The sequence below is a fragment of the Cygnus olor genome, chromosome 4 (genome assembly GCF_009769625.2).
Source record: "Cygnus olor isolate bCygOlo1 chromosome 4, bCygOlo1.pri.v2, whole genome shotgun sequence".
NCBI classification, from domain to species: domain Eukaryota; kingdom Metazoa; phylum Chordata; class Aves; order Anseriformes; family Anatidae; genus Cygnus; species Cygnus olor.
Window position 1 is genome coordinate 53,340,916 of NC_049172.1, and position 27,794 is coordinate 53,368,709.

A 27,794-nucleotide genomic window follows, 5' to 3' on the forward strand; every position below is an offset into this window, starting at 1 on the left:
TCTGCTCCCCAAGCTGACCTGTCAGCAGCAGATCCCGTTAGGGTTAGCACTCAGTAACATTTCCAGGCCTGGACTGTACTAATAACCATCTCTGAGCCAACTAGTGCAAACCAATATTTGTAGCCCAGAGGGAAGGGGAAGGAGTCACCCACCAAGCTGGGTTCAGGAGGACCACCTCCAGGGAGTAGCTGGAAACAGTGTCCTGGAAGAAGGTTAGAGCATCAGCAAGGACCACTTGAACTGGACCAAATTACCTCCAACAGTCTCAGTATACCTGTTACCTCATTTGAGTTGAACAGCCTCTGCTCTCCAGCTGTGTTCCAACATAGGATTGCAGTCTGATGCAGAAGTGAAAGGTTAAATCAGCATTTTGAGAAGAACCTTCATCTCTAGGAGCAAGTGCAGGCTCTGATTACCACAGTGAACCTGCCGGAACAATCAGGAACCTCTGTATGACACATCCCGCTCCATTTTTTCTGACTTGTTCAGAAGTTACAAATGGCACGTATCAGTGCTTCCATCTCTTGAAATTAAAGCCAAATATTGAACTGCCTCAATGATTTTCCCTTCCTCAGCCTAACTGTACATAAAGATAGTCTCATATATAGAAGAGACCCTTTTTCATGTTAATATTACATTTGCAGCAAGATGAGAATGAGATTTACTGCAAATCAATAGCAAGAGCAAACAATCCCTTTCTTCCATGTCAGAGACATTGCCCTACCCAGCCACCATTTATGATTACTGAACTCAAGGAGACACATTTACAGGGTGCAGAGAACAGTACCACGAGGCTAAAGTTGATTCCTATGACTTGGATTATGACCATATCCATACCATAACAGGATTCTTTCCACACACACAAGAGGATATAAAGACTGAACGACAAGTACTGAGGAGCTAAGAGTGAGACAGTCCAGTCAAGAAAGATCAGTGGAAGAAAGCCATTTGCCCAAAACCTGTTTTTCCAGGCTACTTGACATTGGTCAGAAACTGTAAGTTAACATATCTCCTGCTAACCTGATCCCAATGCCTTCAGCAGGCATTTTCTCTTTGTCTCAGCATTATGCCAGACTGCCCCGATCAGGTGTGGGACCACAGTCTGGACTGCTCACGAAGCCTTCATTGCCCAGTACTCTGGAGACTAACAGACTACCTCCAGTCAGTTCTGTTCATAAGACTACTGGCCCCTGGGTCTGTAAATTAAAGCATAGCTTCTGAGGAGGAGAAACTGCCTTTCAGAACAGCAGCCTTTGCACTGTCTCATAGGATACATTCCTTCATTTATCTAGACCTTAATAAAAAGCTATCAGCAGGAGAAATCATACTAACAAGGCACCAAGTCTACATTGCTCATTGCTTCTTAGAGAAAGGAAAACAACTATGGTTAAGTGCAGGTGGTTTGAGGTTGTTTTTATTTTATTTTTTAATCATTTATTTTTAAAAATTGCCCACGAGTACTGCCTTGAAGTGCCCAGGCAACAAGAACAGCACTCGTGTGACCCCTAGAGGTCTCAGGAGTTAGGTGACGAAAAGTCTCCACAAGAGGAGCTTTTGCAAGTTGCTGAGTTCTTTGGCAGACGCCTGGGCCCCAGACATTGTCACTGTCACCCTGCACCTCTCCTCCCTTCACCCCAGCTGGGCCCAGCTGTTTTATGGTTCTTCTTAACCTTCCCATCAACCTTGCCATTTCCAGCCTCACAAACTGCTGAGCCTGCACAGCCAAGAGAGCAGGGGCCATCCTAAACCAGGAACAGGCACATGGGGCAGGAGCTCTGGGCTGGTTTGCTGCTGTCAGCTCAGGAGCCCAGGGTCCCAGGGTAACGGTCCTTGTGTGACAGAACTTGCTGGCTAGAAGCACCACTGAGAGTCATGTGTGGGTTCAACAGTGCAGTGCCAAGTAAGTGCACGTCCTACCCATTCCACTTTGAACCGTGGTGTTCAGAAATGCTCTTTGATCCAATTCAAACAACCTCTGCAGGGCAGTGAACATGGCATTCAAAAGCAGAACTAAGGCTGTGCACCTGAAGGTGACTGTGACTACATGAAGCGTGGCCCTTATCTCAACACCAGACCCCTGAGCTAAGAACAGTAGGTAACAGCAACCCAAGTTTCACTCACCTCTCACTGGCAGCCACCTAAACCATTAACATGATGAACAAAAATAGGCCTAACTCCAGCACATGACATATTTGGACAGCTCTGAACCATGTCGGGTGTCCTGTGGAGGAAGCACATCTATCAACTGCCTGTGAAAAGGCCTGTGAGATGGACAGAAAATGGATCTGAATACACATGGGTGCTAGAGGGAACTTAAGACAGCGAGGTATCCCCAGAGAAGTCAACCTTCCAGACTCTGTGAGAGAAAATCTTCATGCAGTTGAGGGCCCCTAGACACACCTGCTGGAACCACGCAGAGGGACAGGGTGGGATGGTATGAGGTGACAGTGGCTCCTCAGGTGGTCTCACCTTTCCATCACAAGCCGCTGCAAGCTTGGACACACAAGCATGACACTAACAAAACGCTAACAACAGCCACTCCTCTGTCACTGAAACGCAGTGAGCAGTTTGGTAACATTCAGCTAGAACCAAAAACACAGAATGAATAAAGCAGCCAGACCTACTACTTGCCTATGGTACACTAACGATACAACCATGCATGCATGCATTAATCACAATGCCTTTCTTTATTTGTTCACATTATACTGGCTCAATCATTTCCTGCTAACATGCACTTAAACACGTTAATGGAGAATGCACAAGCAAACAGAAACAGAATATGTTATTATTACATAGTATTTAAGACCATTATCAATCAAATTTTATTAGTGGTGACACAGAAAGCAAATACAGTGAATCCTAATTTACTCGTTTTATTCACTGAAGCTCTGCCTACAATCATATGGGTTACATTTAAGCAATAAAAAATATGTATTTTTTTCTCCAATGCTCTTCTTCCTTTGCCAGCTCTGTCACTGCATTTAGAGTAACACAAACCAATGTAGTGACAGACCAAAGGGAACACAAGCCAGTCTTTAGCATAGTCCCCGTGCAACTCCCAACACCATAGATAAAATAATTTTCAGTGAAGGCTGATAAAAATAATAGCATATAAAAATTTGTTTCGAGTTCTTTTGCAATAGAAAAAAAAGGAGTACATATATGAACGTTGTAAGGTCCATATCCTGGCAAAGAATAAATGTTCAGAATTGCAGACAAAGCAGAGAATACGCATTACCCAGAAAAAAAACTCAACACAGTTCTAGGTAGGTTATTTAGAAGGTAGTAGGACTGAATCACATTTAAACCGAATCACATTTAAAACAAACATTTTCAGGAACTAGAATGAAAAACTCTTCTCTTTAAAACTGCAGCTGCCTTTTATCTTGATTTGTTCTTTCCAGATGTTCACTAGATTTGCTTTCTACTCTGAAGAAGTGCCCAAAAACAGACCAAGGCATAACAGTTCTGTACATCTGGAATTAAACACACCCATGTTTTCCACCCTGCTGTGCTCCCCATCAACTGTTATCTCCTTCAACAGCTGCATTTGGATATTTATATTGTTGTCCTGTTGCAAAGGTATCCCTGAATTGTCTTCTCAATCACAATAGCTGGAACTTCAGCTGGAGATGCAGCGCTGTCATGGGCAGACAAACACAGGACCCCACATGACCAAGAAAATATGTGATTGAATGCACCACTAGCCTGCTTGCGAGGTCTGTCCCTGCAGCCCAGGTAACCAGAAGGCAGGCTGCACTGCTCGAAACTCACCTTTATGGTAGCTGAACTTAACACATTGTACTCCTGACAGCTCCCAAAATTTAATATGGAAGTTAATATGCCTTCATCTTTTATTTAATATTCATTGCACACTGCCATCAAATGGTTCCCAAGCGGCTGAACTGGATAGCATTTAGATACCAGTCTCATAAATCCACGAGTGTAGCCAAATGGGAGGATGGCTTAAAATAGTTCCATTAAGCTAATGGAACAATTGCAGTGTATCATTGTTGGCTTTGCAGGTCTTCAGAGAATTAAAGGAATTCAGAGAATTAGGAATTAAATGCTGTAACATATTTGAAAAGAAACAGAGAAGAATGAGCCTGAGCTGGGGCACCTGATATCTCATTTATTCCTTACTGCAAGCAATGTATAAACAGAATGGTTCACTGCCACTGTGCAGAAAGGAGATCTTAGAATACAGTGCAGTTGGAAGGGACCTTCAAAGATCATCACTAACCAAAAGCTAAAGCAGATTCATGAGGGCATTGTCCAAATGCCTGTTGAACAGACAGGCATGGGATCTGGAGACAATGAATTTTTAATTTGCATTTGTTCCTTCCATCCAACTGGATTTGCCTCTAGCAAAAAATAGTGACTACTTCTTAGTGGACTTCACAGTCGGTGAGAAAAGAGATGTTCAGTTTGCTCTGCTCCTTTAAATGATCTCTAGGTTATTCACTCTGTCTGCAAGTACAAAAGAGGTGGTTGCACACAAAGTACAGAGGCCACCTTCAGTCTTATATCCTGTTGTTGATGAAAAGATTTTAAGAACAAAAACAAGAGTCACCACATTATTTTCAACAGGTAACAGAAATTTTTAAAATGAGAGAGTAGATGGATTCTTCCTGGCTTTAAAGGGAAATGAGGGAATTCCCTCGCCCCATGCTCTCCCCTTCCCATCTCCTAAAATATTAAATTACAGGTCTTCTGTTTCTCAAACAAAGACAAACCTGAACAATCAGGAGTTCTTGCCAAACTCCTGCATTTCTTGAGAAACAGCTCTCAGATATTTCCCATACTTCTGGCAGGGTCAGAGCAAAGCTTTGTCAACCATAGGATGAAACACGCTTATAACGTAACACCTGAATTCTTGAAACATACGGGATAAAGAGCACAGAAGAATATGCAGTACTGAATTCCTAAAAACACTGCTCTAGCTTTCAACACTTCATGACTATATTTAGTTGTACCCTGAGAGATTTTTCTTCCATTTCTCCCCATCTCTTTAAATCCACACAGTCTTTTAGCATTCACAAATTCTGTTGCAAGGAGTTCCTCAGCCTTCTCACACATAGTATACAGTCAGTCCCATCCGCTGTCTCGCAGTATATTTGATGCACCTGGTTCCTGAAGTGGAAGAGACAGTAAACAGTAACTCTATTTTCTTTATACCACCCATAAGCCTTGGACAAACACTCCCTCAGCCATTTCTTCTCCACCGTGAAGACTCATGTTCTGAATACCTTACCTTTATCTTTAAATACTTCACTCCCCAGGCTTTGGGGACAATATCTTTTTTCCACAACAAAGAACAAATCAGTTTCCTAAAAGAGGCAGTATAAATGTCAAACCCTGAGCTCCATGGCAAATGTCTGCAACCATTCTTCTGCACAGGGAGAATGAACAGCTTGGTTTCTAAAGCAGATATTCAAAGTTACCCCAGTTGACTGGAAGCTGATAATATATAGGGAATACACTTGAGACTTTTTCCACATACTGAGTTTATTCTTGGCTAGCCACCCAGTTTATCTTTACATTAGAACCTGGACTTTAAAGCTTGCATTATGTATGAGAATCCAGATAAGCTTACAGCATTAATTATTCCACACAAAAGAAAACCTGGCATTGAGAATTCAATGCATCATTTACATAATAACAATAACTACAAATCCCTTTCAATAAATTTGGCCATGACAACTGCATCGCTTTGCCATTTTGACTCCTCACTCTTAAGTTACAGCTTCACAGGTGTGCTCCTATTAACTGCAACAGTTATGAAAACTCATTTTATCACATGAACTTTTGACTGGGATCCATTACAGTGTCCTTCTGCCTCTCCCACTGCATCTAGAATATCATGGTTTCAAACTTCAGGGTGCTTTGTAAAAGCAATTTATCTGCCAAGGGCATGCCTGGGCTTTTAAGCTTCTCACTTTACCATGAAACATCTTCTGGAACTTTTGTCTGAGGGGTTAAAAGAAATTAGCACAGAGGAGAGGGCTTTTCAGTGTTGTCAGCAAACACATTCATGTAGGCTTAAGTAGCAAGGTGTTGAACAGGGAATGTGTTGATTACGGCGCTACTTTAATGATAGTGCTGTAAGATCATGCTTTTGTGCTAAGTAATGCGCAAAGCAACCTTGGCATTCCTCTAGACAGCTTATAATTTAAGTACATTTAGATGAGCAGCCAGTGAGGTGGACTGAGAACTGGCTGGATGGCAGAGCTCAGAGGGCTGTGCTCAGCTGCACAGTCTAGCTGGAGGCCTGTAGCTGTGTCCCCCGGTGGGCTGTGCTGGGTCCAGTCCTGTCCGACTTACTCATCAATGACCTGGATGAAGGGACAAGAGTGCACCCTCAGCACATTTACTGCTGATACAAAACCAGGAGTGGCTGATCCACCACAGTGCTGCATTGCCATTCAGAGGGACCTGGCCAGGCTGGAGAGTTTGGCAGAGAGGAACCTCCCGAGGTTCAACAAAAGCAAGTGCAGGGTTCTGCACCTGGGAGGAATAACCCCGTGCACTAGTACAGGTTGGGGGATGACCTGCTGGAAAGCAGCTCTGCAGGAAAAAACCTGGGAGTCCTGGTGGACAGCAGGTTAACCATGAGACAGCAATGTCCCCTTGTGGCCAAGAAGGCCAATGGTATCCTGGGGTGCATTAGGAAAAGTGTTCCCAGCAGGTTGAGAGACGATCCTCCCCCTCTGCTCAGCCCCGGTGAGGTCACACTGGAGTACTGTCTCCAGTTCTGGGCTCCCCAGTACAAGAGGGACATGGAGCTCCTGGAGAGAGTCCAGCAGAGGGCTGTGAAGATGAGTAGGGGACTGGAGCATCTCTCAAATGAGGAAAGGCTGAGAGAGCTGGGCCTATTCAGCCTGGAGAAGACTGAGAGGGGATCTCATCAACGCATATAAATATCTTAGGGGAGACAATGGGGCCAGACTCTTTGGTGGTGCCCAGAGATAAGCAACGGGAACAAACCAAAACACAGGAAGGTCCATCTGAATATGTGGAACACTTCTGTACTGTGAGAGTGACAGAGCACTGGAACAGGCTGCCCAGAGAGGTTGTTGAGTCTGCTTCTCTGGAGATATTCAAAACCCGCCTGGACGTGATCCTGTGCAACCTGCTCTAGGTGACCCTGCTTGAGCAGGGGGGTTGGACTAGGTGATCTCCAGAGGTCCCTTCCAACCTTAGTGATTCTCTGATTCTGTGATTCAAAACCGGGTAACAGACACATGGGGTGAGCATCGGTCAAGGTCAATAAAATGAGCAGAGACTGGACAGACACAGACTATTTTAACAGTCTCACAGTTGACATTTAAAGGCCCATTTTGCACAAATGTCCAGGGCAATGAAATAACTAGGGAGGATGAGAAGCCCTTCCTAATGGTAGAATCAGAAGGAAGAGAATGGAGGAGAGGCCCTGTGACTTGGTGAGGAATAAGTCCTGTCATTCTGGCTTACTGTGCCTGTAGTAACAATGAAGCAGTATTTAGCAGCAGGAGATGATTAAAAGGTAAATCAAGGTACCGTCATATTTAGAGGTATACTCAATGGTAGCAGAAGTGAAAGGCACACCATCGAGCAAGACAGACAGGCAGAGCCTACGAGCAGACATGAACAATGACCAGAAAAAGCCATTAACGAAATAAGCTAACTTAGGAAGGCAAGCTAAAAAAGGAAAAAAAGGCAATGCCATGAAGAGATTAATTCCAGGTTCCATCACAATCTCAAAAATACCCCGATTTTGTTCTGGCAGAGAGAAAAGGCCAGCCAAGTTACAAGGTGCAGCCCTCAGAATAGAGTGCTCCCTGCTAGGCTGTCTGCTCCACCACTGCATTGCTCCCCCGATCAGCCTGCAGTCATGGCCACCATTCGTTAAGACGGAGCACACACTGCTCATCCAGCAAGCCCCACCGGGGCTGCACTCATATTAAAACACAATGAAAGCCACTAATAAAGCCGTCAGCTGAGCAATGTCTCAACGTGCCGTTGCAGCCTACTGAGCCAGTTTATTGTTACAGAACAGAAGACACAAAGATCTCAGAAGCACACCTACCCCACAGCTCCACTGAAACGAGCTAACCCAGTACATTCATTCATACCTACAAAACGAATGTGTTCATCTGCAGTTAAGCTGCTTTCCCAATGATCAGCACACTCATAAAAAACACCATGATAAAAAAAATCCACATGAAAAACCTGTCCATCACTTTTGCTACTTTTTTCCACTCAATTCCTTTGGCCCGGTTTGCTTTATGGTCTCGAACACAGTTAGCAATGTACTCGATATTTTTTATCAGCATTTTGTAACAGGAACAGCAATTAACATTCTCCCTAATATCTTCACCATGAACTCCACAGCTTTTATTCAAATTTCCATTCAGCTTCTCCTTGAGATCACTGTCATCATTTCTGTTGGAAAGTTGACTCCTTACCTCTTTGTCTCCCCCCCGACACACATCATCCCCCTCTAACTTATGTTCTTGCTCCTTCTCTCTTTGTGGACTTGTACAGTTCTCACCCACATCATACACAAAAAAGATTTTTGACATGTAGTCCAAGATAACCACCCTGGCCCACTGGGGAACAGGCTTCGCTTCTGAGCCACAGTGATGGACATTCATGATAATGATCGTCAGCGCAGTGGAAGCTGTGATCATGGTCATAGTTGCTATGTAATACTTGCCTGGAACACAAAATAAAATGATATTAAAGATGCTACCCTAAAAAATCAGTGCAGAAATAATGTGACAACATAATGATAAACATAAGTGCAAGTGAAACCAAATTTTAATCACCCTGATACTCTGTATTTGGATAACAATTACCATATAAGAATATAGATTAAAGTATTAAAGTAAAACCTCATACTCATTACAGGTATGCCTTTATCAGATGAGTGACTATTGAATTAGCATTGTAAAAAATGCTTAAAGCATATAAAGCCACGTTTAAAGCACGTAAAGCTCACCTATCAAAGGTACATTTTCAGAGGGAGGCATGATCTCTGCAACCATAAGCTGGAACACGGTCAGAGCAAGAAGAACCGTAACGCCTAGTGACACTTTTTCTCCAGAGTCTGCAGGGAGGTAGAATCCCAGTGGGGCGAGGAAAGAGATCAAAATGCAAGGAAGCAACAGATTAAATATGTAGAAAGACGACTTCCTTTTCAAAATCAGTGTGAATGTTACATCTGGATAAGGCTCAGAGCAGCAGCCGTAAGTGATTACATTCTTAACCGCTGGCATGCCATGAATCTCCCATTCCACATCTTCTATGAAGTCAGAAAGGTCACCACTATCAAGAGAATTGATGATGTCTACCTGATTACCATTATAGGTCCAGGAACCAAACGTAAGGTTGCACTGCTGGCTGTCAAAAGGAAAATAAGATACATCCACTACACATGAGCTCTTTGTGATAGCAGGTGCATCCCAAGTGATTTTTCCATCATATCTCAACACAACATTAGTATTCACTGGTTCTGAAAAGTCATCGTCAGCCCTAAAAGACAGGAAAGTGACAGTCAGGATTGACATGCAGCAACTTAGCGTGTAGGCTGGGGAGAGTCAGGAGGAGACCCTCGCTTCACACCATTAAAAGCATGCTTCTGAAACCATATTATTTATTTACACTGATTTTTATTAAGAACTGACTATTAACTATATTATTTACAAGTACCACTGACACAGTGGGATATTCAAAAATTATGATAATCTGCTGTTCATTACTGGCCTGGGAGAGTAGACAAGTTACGGAGCCTTTGCATACCACCTTCTTGTGCACACAATCTTCTAGAGCTCTTCAGAAGCTTCTGCAGAAAGCACTTCAGATCGCTGGGGGGAGAGAGGTGTTCAACTCCCAGTGCAACCAAGGAAGCTGGATCAATCCTCAAACAATCCTATGACTTTTTTGCAAAATATTTAGATGTTCAACAACAAATATTAAGACAACAAATATATCCCTTCCTAAGGCAAAGTGATTTGATGAAAGTTGAGGCTCCACGGGTCATTTCTCCTTCTACCCCCTCTTTCACACACACATTCGAGCCGATTCTCTCCAGCCTCACTCACTTGTTATATAGGACAATATCTGGCCTCCAGACCAAATTGCTTGGAATCCTGATAGAATCCAACCCATCGTATTTATCCTTGTCCCATTTGAGGTATGCATCATACCAGCTTTGTCGAATCCATAAGTAAGCTGTCAAAATTTGGTTCCTTTCATCCTGCATAAAAAATAGAAATATTTCTAGCTGAAGGTGAAAAAAGTACATCTTAGATGCTGACAGCATTTGTTGTGTAACTTTAAAGCAATACTCAAAACTGGCCAGAATACTGACAGGCCACAACAGCACCTCAGACAGGTACATATACTATACAGTGTGGAGGGGACTTCTGTATTCAATTTCTCTCTTGGCCAAGCCTTCCTCCCCTAGAGGACGATTCTTTTTCCCTGCACCCTCCCAAGCTTTAATCACAGCTGTCTAAGGCTCTTAATATCTCATGAGTTTTCTTTTGCCAGCTTCAGAATACCAAACAGCTGACAAAATTCAGTCCAAAACTCTGAAAGCTTGTTGATTCACAAATCAGAAGTGATTTTCCATTCTCCTTCCAGACACATCTCTTTTGCCTTAAAAGCATATCTGGCTGAACCAAAGTTATAAGAAGTTAAAGGCTAAAATAGGAAGTTTACAAGAAATTAATTGCTTCCTAGAAAGAGCGTTTGCTCTTTTTATTTAATAGCAAAAGTTGCCTGAATGCTACAATGCAAACATCTAACTAAAACTACGAAGTCTTTGCAATTCAGCAGCTATGTCTGTAGATATGTAATGGAAATCCTAGCATTGCAATCACATAAGATTCTATTAAGAACCAGAGAACATGACCCTTGTGAGGAAGCATTACTGAAGTTGTCACAACAAAATTTAAGTTGCTTTCCCACTCCAAGCAAGTTTACGGTTGACACACTCCTGTACACATTCAGAAAAACAGAACTGCATTTTTACTCACCATGTCTTTAATTTGGGACAATGTTATCTGAAGGGTAACATTCAGCACTTTATCTGTGTCTTCCACTGGTCTTAGAGCATTTGAATAGTCTTCAAACAGGTCATTGAACAGCTTGTGAGCATATTTTCCTTTGGCTGATTCTACAGCTAGATAACACATTTGTTCAGTACATCAGATTAAGCACTGAGCAATATCAGAAGATAGCCTTTTTCTATAGCTTCAAACAGTATTTGCTGTATTTATCATTCACATATCGTAGAGTATCATTTAGTGCAAAAACAGAGTAAACCCGATGAAGTTATTCAAATAAAGACAGCATTCACCTGTAGTAAATGAATAGCTAGCTTTAGCTTTTCACACCCACTGAAAAAAAAAAAACCTCTCTATCCAGAGATTCCTACCATTTTTGAAAGTATCATTACTTCTATTTTACTGATTTCTTTCATAGGCATAGAGATTATTGGCTTAGAGTCACGCATCTGCTAAGCTAAAATTAGAAGCCAAGCCTGAAGTCAAACCTGCTCCCTGGCTAATGGCTTGTGATGTCTCCTTAAATGCAGCACTGATAGATTCATGCTACTTTCAGAATTTACCCTCCCGCTGCCCTATTTTTAAAAAACAACAACAAACAGCACTTGGAAGAAGTCTAAGCTGCTTTTCTTCACAACTTGACAACTACATGAGGTATGAACACATCCTTGGACTAACATCTTTCCCAAACCATGTATTTCTTGCTATCCAGACTTCCTATGGATATTCCACTAAAATTTCAGATTTACCACACTTTTGCTGGTCCACACTGCTTTGTGCATCACCGTTTCTCTAGGCAGTGTCTGCATTACCTTTAGACAAATTCACACATTTCTGCAAGCAAAGGACAAGTACGGTAACCTTCACAAGACTTGTGCAAATGCCAGCTGGCACAACACAGGAAACGAGTGCTATGGAGGACATTGCTCTCTGGTGACTCACGGTGACTTCCTGGACTTATCAGAGTTCAAAGTAAACCTTCCTGATGAAAAAGAAATCCTAACAAATCAAAGCTTCACAAGGAGCATTTGGATCTACCTGGCTGTACATGATCATTCATTCTGTCTATGCATCAGTAAGACAAAAAAAAAAAAAAAGCAGATGAAGGGGACTTCTGGAGCTCAACCATATAGGATGCATCAGGACACCAGCTCCTACCTGAATAAAATAAATGCCAATACAACACAAACTACCAAGGAGTATTTCTCACCTTGAGGCATCACGGCTGTGAACAGCAACCAGAGAGAGACATAAAAGGAGGATGGACTTTTTCTCTTCATTTCTGGACCTTCTCACCATCCAAAACTATAACAAAACACAAGTTGCACAGCAACACAAAGTTGCTGCAGCACTGATAAGCAGCTAGAAACAACTCAGTCCTCCCTCAGCAGCTGTCAGTGTCCTGGAGCAATGGTCTCAGCTCCTGCAGCTGCCTGGGGCTCTGATGAACCCTCCCTCTCCCCGTAACCTGAGAGCTGCCTCCTTGAAGCTAACACTGTGCAAGACAACAAACAGATGGGATAACAGCAGGAAAACTGTGGTCCATTGCATTTCTCACTACAAATAAGATGAGGTTTCTTCACAGATTGGACATTTCTCATTTCTTCATTGGGCCAAGTTTTACTGCCCTTATGTTCAGCAATAGCTTCTCAACACCAGTCCAGTGAACCTATGAACCCTCACCAAAAAAAAAGCAGTAAGATCTGCCTCAGTAGTTTAGTTGGTGTGGTTACACCAAGCACCACACATCCAACGTGTCACATAGCAAAAACCACAGCCTACCTGCTCGCATATGGACAGAAGTGTTTCTACCTACCAAAGTGACACCACGCGTAAGATATGCAGCTACAGCAACTGCCAAGTCTGACAGCACAGGCAAGGTTTGCAGAAGCACAATACAGCTGCAAGCTAAAGCTTCCACTGGCACAGACAACTCCGTGATCAGTCCACGGCACAGGAATCAGGAGCAGAACTGGATTCTGTAGATAAAACGCTATTTCCCAACATAGTACAATTTCCCAGGTGAGCTTAAACAGGGTTTACAAATGATTACGGAATCACTGGAACAGCTCTTGCATTTAGCAAAAAGACTCACAGGAGAGAAGTGTGACTGTAAAGCGATACCACAGCTGGCCTCCCTTCTACCCAGATAGCCAGCTCACTGTTAGCTCTGCCTATATTCCTCATATTGCTGAGTTGTTTCTGCTGAGTTGTTTCCTGGCATCGCAGGCATTTTCTTACAGTTTCTCACAAACAAGAGGAGGTGACTTCCTCCTTTCCATATAGATGAATCCAATCCCTCCTCATTGTATACTGCAGCACATCTTTTCCATCCTATTGGGACAGGTAGCAAAAGTCATTAAAATGGACAGATGAAAAGACAGGATGAACTACCAGTAAAAAAAGAATTGTTCCAGAACAGTTCAGATACACACAAAAAATACTGCTGTTTTACTCTTGTGCATTCCTTTGGCTAAAAGGAAATTGATCCCTTCACACACACGATTTCTATATAAGAGCACTGTGGTGGTTTTACCTTTTTAAACCTGCTCCACCAGAGGCCCAACCAGGGTCACTCTCTGGCTTGGCTCAGGCCAGCAGCAGGTCCCTTTTGGAGCCAGCTAGAGGTGGCTCTGATCTGACCTGGGGCAGCTGCTGGGCTCTGCTCACAGAGGCCACCCCTGCAGCCCCCCTCCTACCAAATCCTTGTAACATAAATGCAGTACAAGTACCAGTCACTGGATAACATCTGCACTTTAGCGGGGTCTGTAAATCAGTGACATTTATGGCCAAGTTCAATAGGTAAGCACTAAGTAATTTCAGTCAAAGCACCTGTAACGAAATCCATCTCCATCACTTCAGTTACTTGTCAAAAGGGGGAAAAATGGAAAACAATTTAGAAGTCAAGAAGGTCAGAGCAGCCCTTAGGCAGCACGTGATAACTGGCTTTTTCTGTGGGTAAAAAGGTGTACGCTGTCAGGTGACAAAAGTTAGAGACAAAAGGGTTTGGGGGGGGATACTGTCACATCAGTGCTTTCTCAGGTGATACCTTGAGCCTAGTTTATCATTTTTGTCAGCAAGCAGCTACTGCTTCTTACTAATTACAAGGGAATGACCAGGGTACTGCTTTAAGTGTGCTGCTATAAATGCTGCAGGAACCAATACGAGGGTTGCTTTGCCACAGGCTGGGGACAATCCTGTGAGCAGTTACACCAGCAATACAGCTCTGCTGAGTAGCACAGCTTGATACACAGTAATTCACATAAGATCACTTATATTAAAGAACCCTGCACCTTTATTGTAATGTGTCCTTTCCAAAGGAAATCGCAGGTTTTCAAAGTAAGAAAACAAGAGGCATGCTTGCATGTGTTATTTAGTTTATTCCTATGCACATATTTCATGTTATTCATTATAAACTTGTAAAGGAATAGATCATAACCAGTACTTTCCAGTCAAATATATCCAGGAGCTGCCACATACAGGGCATGCAGACAGCGAGCATACAGAAGAATACAGAAGACACTTATGATGCTACATTAATTGCAGTGCTTATAATAAAATATATCCAAAAGCCTTTTCGATATTAGAGTTAAAAAATTTAACAATCAGTACACCACACCATTCAGCTTTTTTTTTATAAGAAATTTAATCTGTAATTTTAAACCAAATGTCCCTTAAGTAGACATTTTGTGTAAAGAGTATTAACATTATTTGTTATTTAATGATCTGAGAGATTCATCCACAAACCCACGCTTCCTTGCAATATAGTTTTAAATTGTGGCTTAATCTACAATAATGCTACTCCCAGATGAAACATCCCATTTAACATTTGAATGGAGCATAAATTTATACTCAAGCAGTTCTCTATTTTTACAGTAATAAGTTCTGCTACAGAGTCGGGAATTGACACAAGTACAAAGCAGCTTACAACGATAATTTCAGAGTCATGGTTGTTTGCAAGTCAGAATCAAGTCATTAACCTCTCCCCAAACTAGACTTGTTTCCAGTGAAATCTGAAGTTACCTCCTGAGAGTGCAACCACCAGCAGATGGCCCTGTTAAGCCAGCCTACTGGTTTACCCAGACACTCAATCTTTGTTTATTGCATAAAATCATATCACATTTTAATCTACTTTGATTAATTTCGCTGATTATTTACCTTAAATTTAATACAAGATTAGCAAAGAAAAGATTTTTTTTTAAAGAAGATAAGCAGAAGGAACAGAACTACTTAATGGCTGAATCTGGCTCTTGGATCTGCCAAATATACACAAGGCCAGTCACAGGAGGATCTCAGTGCGAGCAAATATAAATCACTGTCAACAACTGCACAATGTGAAACCATATTTAGAGCAGAGGCTGCTTCTGCTGAGGCAGAGATCAGTTAAGGCACAACATCCAACCCTGGTTCCATATGATTTTATTCAAACTTTTGAATTTGTGAGTACATGTATGGGCTATAAACGGAGCAGAACATTGTTTTCATGTTTACATTCAGTTGGACAACAGGGTACCATTCGTTCAGCAGTGCACTGAACCTGTACGACGCTCACATGCCATGCAACTTCTGATGGTTGTATGGACAAACAGGTTGCAATCAAAACATCAAAAAAACTGAATTCAGTGTACTGCCTTGTAAGGTAAGTTTGACTTTGCATATACCTTAAGGACAGACCAAAGTGTGGGGGGGATATTTTCATATTAATAACTTCCAGTTTAAAATATTTATCTTGGACAAACCACAAACAAAGCAGGAAAGAAGTTTAAAAACATTTTAAAAGTTTGTTCTTTCAATTAAAGATACCTTTCCTCCCCTGCCTAAATAATTGTTTGCTCCTGAAGCTGAGGTTTTGACATGTACATTTCCAGACTTTTTTTTAAATGTATTTTCATCCTTCTTTGCATGGAAAACATTAAGAGTTTAAGCCTCCAACTGGAAAAGCTACAGATACAGTATTATCACAGGCCTCAAGGCCGTCTGTACCATTTATAATCCATCCCTTCACCAGAGAACAATAAAGAAGAACAGATTGGTTTCTAAGCACAGTTTGTAAGAAGTGTCTCACAGTCTGCTTCTACTTGCCTTCCTGCCAATTTTTCTCCCCAGAAGCTGTTGTGCTCACATTCTTCACAGCATTTGCTACAGAACATTATCTTATGATGGGGTCAAGCAGCACACTAACTCCTCAGAGTCAAGACTCCTCTCCTTAGACGAAACAAAGTCTTTACAGCACAGGTAACAACAGCTCTTCTTGCCAGTAGAACAGCCTTACTGTGCTTGCTCTAGGGAAGCAGAATACAGCACTTCATTTACATGCAGCATGTTCCTCTCCACCTCATTTTCTCAACCCACCTACTGCTTCCTGCTTCCTTCTCTCTCAAAATCCCCTACCACCTGAAACTAGCATACTCATTCATACTTTCTTCTTCTGTCATACACACAAGATAGGAAATACATTAGGAAGTGTTCAGCATGTTAGGTCATGAGATGATGTGGAATATTAGCCACATTTTCCAGAAACAGAAAAGCCTAATTTAAATGTTAGTCATAATTTTTTTCTGAAAGTAAATTTTATTTTTGGTCCACTTACACATGCAGCTCTATCAACCACCTTGCAGCACATGAAGTAGAGGAACCTTTTGTCCTGAGAAGCCTTGCATTGTTTAGTAAGATCTAAATTGCAGCGCATTCATCCTTTTTCACCAGGACAAGGTACTTTATTGTCCTTGCAAAGCATTCAGTAGCTGTCAGGGTTAAGAACAAAGCTATTTTATAGCTTTAGCTGTCAGAAAGCTATTTTATATACAGCTCTCTCTCATTGGGGTCACTTCCAGCTTTAGATCATGCTTTTGAGTGGCTGACTGCAGGATCTATGCTCTACACAAAGACGGGCAGCCTGATGCTCTAAAACAAATTGGATTATTATAGAAATTTTTTACCCTGTTACAAGGGTATAGAGAGACTCAAATATCTTCTGCCTGATTGCTCTTGCAACATGGAAGACAACACAGTACCTCAGCCTTGAGAAGTGGAAAGAAGCCCCCCAGCTACTGTGGTACAGGCAGATGACAACTGTAGGAACCCCAGAACACAATTCCATCAGCTCAGGTGGACTTCACAAAAACTGAATAAACTCAGAAGTTTACTGAAGTAGACTAAAGGGCGGACATCATTTCAGATGCTAACTCAGAACTAAATTTTATCTTTAAAATTCAAAGTGGAGGAGAGGGTCAGAAGTAACATCCTTATAAAGAGGTACCAAAACATTATATACACAAGGGAATCTACATAGAGGCAATCCCTAGCACCCCCTGAAGATAACAGCTTTCCTGGTAAACTCAGATCTACCTTGCAACACAAACTAAATTACATCTAAACATTTGTATCCTTACCCCATTTGTATCCTTATCCAAGTTCCCTGCAAACAGCTAAGATTAATATTGTGTACTAATACAGAGCAGCTGGCTGCAAAGGCAGGATGCCAAAGATAAAGTCAAGAAAGAAACCAGACCATAATGTATCAATCTAAACAGAACTCCAATTGCAGGATGACTGCTACCACAGTATTCATACCTGCTACTTGGCCAGTGTTGCATACAGTTTTGCTTACATTGTAAAACATCTAGAAAGACACTAAGCAGACATTTTTGTCACAAATTTTGGCACTACCTAATTGTTTCAGCTCCATCTAATCATACATAACAGTCCACCCAGGGAATTTCTCCACATTTCCAGAATTTAGAGGAAGAAAAAACTGCTTTACTGAGGATATAAATAGTTCCCTTGACAATCCACTCCAAAAGTGGTTTTCTAAACTCATTAAACTAATTTCCAAGATTACAACTACTGCAAAGCTGCCTACTTTAATATATATATGTTCAGAACAACCTCTAAACTATCACAATACAAAAGCTTTATTTGTGCCTAACAAGCCTCAACATAGGATGAGACAAGCAGTAACAACTCATCTCTGAGGGAAAACAACTTTTTATAAGTTTTAGCTATTGAAGCATCTTACAGTATGTGCATACTTTCATTCTTCAGGCTTCCTCCCAAGAAGCATCTGAGGCTGGGAAAAATTTGTTGGCTTTCCTTTTTGGCTACTTTTCTGAAAAGTAAGTTTCGATCACAAGAATGCTAGCATAAACTCAGAGCAACTCTACCTTCAGTCAAATTATTCTGGGTTTGCACTAATATTAATACGACCACAATTGATTTCTTAAGTGTCCCCTTTGAAAGCACCTTGACAGGACAGAAGTGGCAGAAAACAGAGGAGTCCCCACAGAAAAGAGATACAGACCTCTCTGCCATACTCATCTAACCAACAATTGTTCATTAAGTCACTGATATGGCAGATCAGGTTGACCTCAAAGAGAGCAGCTCTGTCTTCATCTCCAACAGCAAGGGACCTGAAGCTTCTTGTAAGGGATGCACAACAGCTGGATGTACTCCTTTTCCTTGCAGACTCTGCCAGTTTTTTCCTGTAACAGAATCTGACCAAGCTGCATCATCAAGAACACACTGCCATTTATGCTAAAACTTGGTCATGCTCAGCTCACTCAGACGCCAGCTCAAAACCAGATGCCCACAATAAGCAAACCATCAAGCACATTAGGTTTAGATGCTACAGCCTGTGAGGGAAAGAACAGACAAGCCAACAATTAGAACAGACTTCATCTGAGGCTGAACAGTATTAAAGACATTTCTTGCATTTCTAGTCCCATGCTCCAATTAGCTGTGCACTTGTCACAGAAGAGGTACAGGCAGCACTGCAACCAGACAGGCTCAGTTTTTGGGGCTGGACAAATTGCCTCCCTACAGGTCCCTCAAAACTTAGGCAACATTGCCAGGATACAGATTCCCAGGCACACCCGTTTTAGGCTACACTTTTCATTGTTTTACCAGCTTAAGAGTAACAGTATCCCACTCCAGCAAGCACCTTCTAGCATGAACACAGCTACTTTATGCTACAGACCAAGCTAAAAAATTTCACCTTGAGCAAGATTAGTAGTAAACCTGCAGTTTTACTCAAAGCCTGCAACTGTGCTCATTCTGGCATAACAGGCTCATTTAGATCTTGGGAACAAAGCACCAACATGAGCTGAAGACAGTCTTCAGTCTTAAGTACCTCTTGTCTTAAGCATCCATGAACACAGTGGCTCCAGGACACACTTAAGAAAGGCTGTATGAATACCTTTGGTTTTCATCTGTAAAGTTCTAAGTGATCATCTAAAACCAAGATGATGTTTCATTCTTTTCAACCTACACCAAGTGCAATGTAATGAATGCTCAGTGCTTCTTCGGTTAACTGCCTGAAAAACTTTATTTTGCCCATCAACCAAAGATCTGCTATCAAGAAGTGTTAACCTGCAACACTGATCTCAATCTTATGTGCTTAGTGACTGCTATTTTTCAAGTTCCACAGAAGGGGATTATGAGGTATAAAAGTAGTTAAGACCTTAAGTTAAGAGTTAAGTAAGTTAAATTGTGTGTTCTAGCATTAAAATGCTACTATAACCACACGTTATAACTGGCTGGCTTGTGCACTTTCGGAAACATTTGCTGCTTGTCTGACAACAATTGGCAGGGGGCTGTGAAGTATTATCTTTGCCAATTGCTCAGCTGCCTTTTAGCTTGATGAAGGGCATGAAGAGTGTTTTATTCTGAAATAGCACAGAACCAAGATGTTGGGGAAAAAGCAAGAGGGATTACATCACACCCTACAGGTAGCAAAACTATGAGAGGACAGAATCCTACAGTCATCCTGCAGTTACAGCTTTTGGGAAACATATATGAAATTGCAAGAGGCAATTCCCCAAACTAGTATAAAAGAGCTAGCATAAGAACACTGTTAGAAGCTGGAACAGTTTTAGCAACAAATTCCTTATTTACTTTACTCCTGGGCTCTATGCAAAAGCAGCATATTACACAGCCATTTCAGAGAGCTGCTCTAAATCCAATAGTAAGGATTGATACGTTCAGGTCTGGACTTTGACTGACCTGATCTGGTTGATTTGCTGGTGGGAAGCCATGCATAAGGACAAAAAGCATTGGTTTCTTGTACACATTCTCTAAATCTTTCCTTTCTGCCAATAATCTTATATACCTTCAGTAATCTTCTGCAATCCTAAAAATTAGTAGTAAGTATGACAGTGGTACAGCTGAGCACTGTGTTACAGCGAACAGTGAATACGCAGCCAGCCTCAGAGAAAGGCTGGCCGCTCGTTACAACATCTCATTGGAAGGCATGACCCAGTGAGCTGGCAATGATTGGTGGATTCAGCACTGTACTGATGCTTCCAGCCAAAATTATGTCATATCACAACACAAACCAGAGCCTTCTTTATCCATTTAGATCAAAAAGCACTGTTTTCCCTTTAGTTACTTTAAAATAAATGTACTTTTAATGCCTACTTACAGCTTCCAGCTCTGCAGCCTTAGCAATTACGAAGCTCTGAGGCGGTATGTCCTGAGAACATGAAATGAAACAAAACGTCTTCAGCAGAAAGCCAGGGCACGGTAAACAAACCAAGAGCACGAGCATGACATGCCCTGTGTGCTGCTATGTGAGCTGCTGCAGAATGTCTGGTGTCCTCCTTGCTGTGTAGTGAAATAAGCAAGTCTCTACAGCACAGAAGCAAACATTTCAACTGCTGGATGTACAGATGTTATATCACAACTATATATTACTTCTATGTATGTTATAAAAGGAAGTCACTGTCACCAAAAAAAATTCTAGGCATGCAAAAGGCACTTTGGGGATATTTCAAGCAACAAATCAATGGAAGCCCTTATTTTTGTATAACATTTTTAAGGTCTTCCTTTGCCAGCTACTTCCCAGGTGCTGGTTGCAGAGAAGAAAAATATATGGAACATGCAATTGCTTGTACTTGCAGATTAGTCTCATAAAAGCCCCTCAGTAGTTTTTATAGCAGGAATAATACTTTATATAAAGCCTGAAGAGAAAACCTTAAGTTGAAAGGCATTTGTCTATTTGTCTTTAGCTTTCTGGACTTGGGCCTTTGGGATCAAAGGACACTGTATGCTGTAGAGCCGGACTAGCAGGGGATGTTTTCATTCCACAAGAACAAGAAGTACTCAGGGACCTTGGTGTGAAACCTGGCAAATATTTAACTTAGGTTTCCTACTTTACTTGCAATAGCTATGGAAAGATGCCTTTCCTTGCAAATTTCATCTACTCAAAGAACACAAAAACTTGGCAGTACAATTCGACAATGAAAAATTTAACTGTCCAAGTACATACACTTGATACTTGATTAATTAGTGCTGTACTAATTAAAGGGTAACATTACTTCTGTCATTCTAAGGAATATATATTTTATCTAAGCATCACAATCTGGAGAATCAAAAGCAAGCCAGCCAGGTGTACAAAGACTTAAGATACAAAATACAATTACTCACTTCTTTTACTCTTGAAAAGAGTCTAATTAAATATAACAATTATAAATTGTAGAAACTGTAATAAGAGTTCAGGCCTCTACATGAATATTGATTCACCAGTATCTCAACGGTAATACATAATACCATAATTTCCTCCAGCAGACAGTGATTAGTACAAGAGTAATTTAGCTTTTTCTGCAGTCTGTGTGCTTAACCTTTCACACTTAACATGATAAAAAAGTGTGAAATCATTAACATTGTAAGAAAATTCAGGATCTTTAAAACAGCAAAGTGTTAAAGGAAAGAAATCTGAAAATATGAAATAACCATGTTAGGATTCTAAGCCAATGAAACTCCTAACATTCACAAGAAAACAGGTTCTTGGTTTTATTGTCACATAAAAGCAAACATACAGCTCCAGCAAGTATAGATCAAGCACCACACTTATAACCCTGTTATCTGAAAAAATATGCCAGCCTATCAAAAGACGACTTTTTAGATAAGCAGGAAAAGCTAATTACCTCTATGATAGCTGTCCCTTAAACAGATTTCTGTTCTTCTCAGTGCTGGGATCAGAGAACTCAGCAAAGTTGACATCGTGGTTGAGTCTTCATCACCTCTTCAGCTACTTCCTAGACTTCACTTCCATTTCAGGGGTACAAAATGAAAGCCTGTGGTGACAGCTACAGAATGTAGACAGAAATAAGAACAGAGGTATTTTCTCTCTTCTGCTTCATGTATCACACTGAAGACAAATATTACATATAAAACAGACATCCATTTTTCCAGTAGTGTAGAACAATCGTTGTGGAATTTATTTGCAAAATACCAGGTTGCCCAGAAGCCAGACAGATTTCTGAGGTTTCAGAAAAGTATACACAACACAACAAAGGGGCTAGGATCAATACTGCCATCCTGTCTTACCTGAAGATCCATATATACTATATATCTTCTCATCTCCCCAGCTGAGAAGCACCATTTATTGCCAAAGTCAATCAAATGGGAGAGTCCTGGTACTGAGTAAGGACAGCCAGGCGTAGCCACCAAGCTGTTCTTGTACCATGTTTATTTTGATACCTCCCAGTTCCACCGGCTACTTCCATCTACTTGGAACAAAGGACTTTTCATCCCTGAACAGTTTGTGAGGTTTTCTCCTGTTAAAAAGCCTTGACCAATTTCTACCTGTCTTGAGCATATTTTGATAAAAAAAGGCTAAAATCTTAGAGGCTTTTCTTCTTCCCCTGGAACATGCATTTTAGGTCAGACTCTTCCACTGGAATTCAGTTTTCAACAGAACAGAAAGCTCTCACCTTCAGATGCTTCCAGCTATGTCAGTAAGTAGGGGGAGAAGGGGACAGAGAGGAATAGATGAGCTTATGTACTGTGGAAGAAACCAGGCACATTTTGCACCTTCAAATACATCATTAGGAGACAGTAGCAACTCATTTTCAACCACAGTCTTTCCTGCCACCCTGAAGCAGACACCAGTAAAACTAAAACACCAGTTTACTTCTCTGCTGAAGTCTCATGATCAACATGAAGCTGAATGCCAAACTACTTTTTCTATATCAAATAAGTCAATTCAGCTAAGGACATCCTCTGGCAAGTCTTTCCTTCTCAAGGCAAAAGAAGATACCTTCCTAATCACCACTTTACATTACAAGCATTAATAATCCACAGTAGCCTTTGTATTCTGGAACCTCAGTTGTGTTTCTCAAGGCTTAGGTTGTGGTTATTTTTTGAGAAAGATTTGCATCCTTCTGTGTCATTCTCACCTATACAACTTCTGCAAACCTATCAAACATTTACCATTTATACTAAAAACCCTCATCAACTCTTGCAGGAAAAGCATTGACATAACCAGCAGTCAATGGAGCCAAAAGAAAATGCACTTGTGTGGCAGCCTTAATCTGCCTAAGATCATGCCCTTCTCCAAGGCACAGGGCAGCCAGCTCAATCCCCCTGGGTGGTGGCACAGGGCCACTAATCCCTCAGAGGGGCTGGAAACACCTTCTGCAATAAGGCCATCACAGGAAGCAAAACAGTGGGGTTTTTTGGACTAGCAGGGTATAAAAATCAAACATCAGCTGCTCTCTTAATGGTATTCCAGTGGCCTGCCTTAAGCCCTGTGGTATGACATTACTTCGAGGACTTTTTCTAACTCACCATCACGAAGGAGCCACAGTGACTTGTGTGACTAGCTGAACCGAGCTGCCTACTCCATGGTGCTTTGCAGCCATCCCAGGATTTCTCCCACACGTCTCAGATTTACCAGACTGCAGTGGGTTAGCTCTGACTTATAGCCAAACCCCTTGCCAGTGGGACAGGGGGAGAAGACAGGAAGAATGGAAGCAAGAACACTCACACGTCAGGACAAAAATGGGGAGATCACCTAATTACTGCCGCTGGTAAAACAGACAACTTGAGAAAAATTAATTTATTGACAGTTAAAACAATCAGGTAGTGGGAAACAAAAGGTAAACCAGGCAGCCTCTTATCTCTTCCTATAGATGTCAGCCCTGCAGCCCCACCACCAAAACCTTGCATACACAGACCCTTCACAGCGAGGCGGAGTACTTGAGGCCAGCACACCTGGGACAGGCCAGGGAGCAGACATCACATACACCAAGGTCAGCAAAAAAAGCTTGAACACTTTAAATAAAGCTTGGACACCTACGAAAGCTTGCAGAGAGCACATAAAGCAGCTCCTTATGCAGGTAGGTATGCAGCAAGCCTCTGCTCAGCCCAACCAGTGGGCACCTCAGGGTAAGTCCCTTGGCAGATGCCACATTAGCACCGCCTTAGTTAAGACATTACTTACAGTTGGACATTATGCAGGAGTTACTGTACAAACAAGCATTTCCAGTGAACAAAGCCAGCTTTTAACTGAAACGCAGTTAAAAACAAAGATCTCAGATACAGTGCTAACCACTGAAGTCTTGCCACACTGTAGTAAGTCCCACGCTCAACACAAGGCAGCTCTCATAGTAAAAAAGAGGAAAGAGTAACAAAAGAGTAGCAGATTGGTGGTGCCCTGCAAAGTGTTAACTTCCAGTAACCAGAAGGCTTGAGAAATCATGGCTAATTATTTCCATGGCGATCACACCAGCATTAAATTCCAGCCAGCTCCCACGCTGTAATCCACATCTTTGCTAAAAGGCAGCACAGGGCAGAGTAAAATACTAAGCTACCCTATTTAGCAGCACTGTCATTCCAGGTTTGGAGCAGTAATAGCAGTAAGGACGATCAGGCAGCTTGCTGCAGTTCTCTGAAGTTGCCACAAGTCCACCTGACCCACCAAAGCCCTTCCCAGTTTGGCCACAGGGTGAAAAATATATTCTATCCCATACCACTGCAAGTGCCGTAACTACAAAACTGGAAGTATTCAAGCCATCGAACTTCACAATTACGGTTGAAGGCTCCTCAATTTAAGAAAGTTAAGAAAGTACCTTAAAATTCAGGAAAAAAAAAAGAACAGGCTGAATTAAGGACAAGTAACACATCCTAAGGAAATAATTAACTGTTAAGTGAACTCTGTGATATTTTAGCTATTTAAAATTCTGATCAGGCTAATTATGCTCAGAGAGAATTGGGGCTAGCAGATTCAATGAAATATTTTCAGAGCTAGCATTTGCTGAACAAAAATGTTTCAGTCCCCCATCTAAGCAGAAGACAGTGCTTTGAACACATCTTACGAGTATCAACGTTTGTTTCTGTTGTGTTGTTTTTTTTTAATTCAATCTTTGGTGTCTGTTATTAAGCTAGTAATGTAACTTATATTTACCTTTTGACCTTAGTGACATCTTTTCATATAGCCATAAACTGTAATATATCTTGTTTTAAAAAAATGTGACTACTTGCTGTCTTACAATAATTAACTTAAATTCTCAGGAGTTTTTCTTTAAAACTTTAGTCATTTATTGCTCTTAAAAAACCGAGTCTACAATTTCTTTTGCATAAAAAATAATATTACTAGTAAGCATAGGCTGTTTTAAAAAAGAAAGCATTTGTTAATTCAAGTTACACAAAATAAAAGCATCTGCAGACTTGCTGTCAAGGCAGACAAGGTCCACATGCAGCAGGTCTGACACTCCCCCACCCTTGGGGCTACAGACTGTAAGCAGCAACTGCAGGCAAACATCAGGAGCCACTGTGGTGTGAGGTAGAAAAATCATTACAGGCATTGGTACTTAAGTTACTGCCACCAACTAGAAACTATGTGGTTAAACCCCTACAGAAAGGGAAGAAGTCAGGAGCTACTTCCCCACCGGTCTCCATGGCTATGGCCTCTCTGGGATCACGCAGGGCCACCTTGCCAGGCAGGTGATGTCCTCCCCAGGATACCTGCAGCGTGCAGCAGTGATGACAGTCCCCAGCCAGAAGGAATGCACGCTGTACTGCTCCGCAGGCAGCCCCAGCAGCCTCAGGGACCATCGAAGGACAGTCAGGAACTCCCTCTTCGTGACTGGCATGTTATCTGTGTGCACAAAGAGAGGCCCTTCAAGTGGTGAACGCAGCATCACATAGCTCTGGAGGGCCAGGACAGGGCACACCCACGGCTCCCCAGACAGCCCGAGGCTGATGACATGTCTCTCCTAGCCAACAGGAGAGTTACGCAGACGAAACACCACTCTGCTTTCTGTCACCTGGATGTCACTCAAGTGCAGCAGTTCTGGCTGCAGTACAGCACGGTGCTTTGGCACCATCTCTCCTATTTGCAGTGCCCCGAAAAAAGCTGCAGTGAACAAGGCACGAAACAGCAAGCATTCGTAATACGATATACATACTGACTCCAGAGCTCCTAAGAGGGAGCGTAACACCTCAATTGTTATAGGAGTGTATTTATCCCTCAGAATGCCCACTTGACACTTCAACCCTATCACCATGCAACAGGTTATAACATCTTCTAGAGGATCAGGGTTACCAGTCAGTCTTGACAAGTAAGACAGTGCTGCCACATACATCAATGTCTTCGAGGATGAGTAAAGAGACTCCACAGCCAAAAACCCTCTAACTTGATCCTCTGGAATCGGCCAGGCTGCAGGCATCCCCATGCCTTTCCTAAAGGCAAGGAATTTCTTCAGTCCTTCGAGGTAGGCTTGCCACAGCCTAACATCCCCTGAACACTCCAACAACGACAATGTCTTCATAGGCCAAGGTCCCAAGGAGTGTTTCCATGGGCACCTGAACTCCCTTCCTACAAGACAGGATCTATATTAGCACATGCTGACAACAGGCACAAGCATGTCACTCAAGGAGCAATAAAGAAAGTGTTTAGGTGTGATTTTAGGTGTGACACACATCTAAAACAATGCTCTAGTAGTTTATCTGCCTAGAGACATTCACTTCACACACAGCTACACCCAGAGCTGTTAACAAGCTGAGATATCTTTCAAGTGAGAAAGGCTACAAGTCACACACCTGACACATATTCAGCAGTAGATATGGCAACACTAGAGGAACTTACAGAGTGGTACCATAGAAGAGAAAATTTAAAAACCAGCCTTTCCAATGTTGCCTACAGACCTTACACTGCAAAGGTAACAGAGCACACCCCTGGCAGATGGCAGAGTAATTCCTCAACTAGGAAGAGCAACACCCTGGAGGCCTCCCACAGGGACTTGAGCAAGGCACAGAGAAGGGCCCCCAGCAGGAACCACAGCAGCCGGGAACCCACCCACCTCCCTCAGCAGCCCACTCCCCACACAAGAGCCACCACACATGCTCTTTGCCCCCCGACAAGTCACGCTCACACTCACCAGTCGCCACACCGCAGTCTCCACACTGCCACGAAACACCAGGATGTGCCACCGCCACGGTCCCACACGATGGCAGAGGATCCGCCTGGCCAGCGAGACTCCATGCCTGGCTCCTGGGCCAGCAATGCCAGCATCTCCCAGAAGGGTGCGGCGGGAGGCCCGGCCGCCAGGCGATCTCCGCAGGACATAGCGGAAGGCCAAGCGCTGAACAACCGCACCCCTCCGCCGCACCACGAAGACTAAGAGGCCCTGCCCGCACCGCCACTTTTATAGCTGCGGAGCGGATCGCGATGCCCTCCTCTGATTGGTATTGGTATATGGTGTATAGGACCCAGATACTGACCAGAAGAAGCCTTAAATTGAAATGAAGGTAAATTATCACAGGTGACCTTGCCTGGTTCCAAGGATCCCTTGTAGCAGAGAACATTTTGTCAGCTCTTACATAAATAACCCTCATCCTCTAATTAGGGCACTTCTTAAAGATTTCATACAGATTAAATCACTTATCTGTGAAGCAGGATCATAAGGTTGAATGTCACCTTCTGTTACAGCAAGGGTGTTTGAAGTAATGGCATCTTTT

The 27,794-nt window shown here is 42.3% G+C and overlaps 1 protein-coding gene and 1 long non-coding RNA gene across 3 annotated transcripts; both read right to left on the reverse strand.

Moving 5' to 3' along the window:
* Positions 1-2,634: 2,634 nt before the first annotated feature.
* CHRNA9 (cholinergic receptor nicotinic alpha 9 subunit) lies at positions 2,635-13,619 on the reverse strand. Its single transcript, XM_040556449.1, has 5 exons — positions 12,265-13,619; positions 11,025-11,170; positions 10,086-10,240; positions 8,984-9,516; positions 2,635-8,698 (listed from the first exon to the last, which is right to left on the reverse strand). Exons 1-5 carry the CDS (start codon positions 12,332-12,334, stop codon positions 8,142-8,144), a joined length of 1,461 nt encoding a protein of 486 aa, XP_040412383.1. The 5' UTR covers positions 12,335-13,619; the 3' UTR covers positions 2,635-8,141.
* A 671-nt stretch (positions 13,620-14,290) lies between these two features.
* Positions 14,291-27,434, reverse strand: LOC121068901. Of its 2 annotated transcripts, none has more exons than XR_005819128.1 (4): positions 27,215-27,434; positions 21,977-22,138; positions 20,473-20,523; positions 14,291-18,685 (listed from the first exon to the last, which is right to left on the reverse strand). It is a non-coding gene; the product is annotated as an uncharacterized LOC121068901 (long non-coding RNA). The 2 variants fall into 2 exon arrangements; XR_005819129.1 differs by having other exon boundaries at positions 20,473-20,678.
* Between the last annotated feature and the right edge of the window lie 360 nt (positions 27,435-27,794).

Bases quoted from the DNA above. Each gene is read 5' to 3' on its own strand.
- CHRNA9 (XM_040556449.1), bottom strand. From the start codon at position 12,334: ATGAAGAGAAAAAGTCCATCCTCCTTTTATGTCTCTCTCTGGTTGCTG. The intron at 9,517-10,085 runs GTGAGTGAGGCT...CCTGTCTTTTAG, and splicing joins GATATTGTCCTATATAACAA to GGCTGACGATGACTTTTCAG. The intron at 8,699-8,983 runs GTGAGCTTTACG...TTTGTGTTCCAG, and splicing joins TGAAAATGTACCTTTGATAG to GCAAGTATTACATAGCAACT.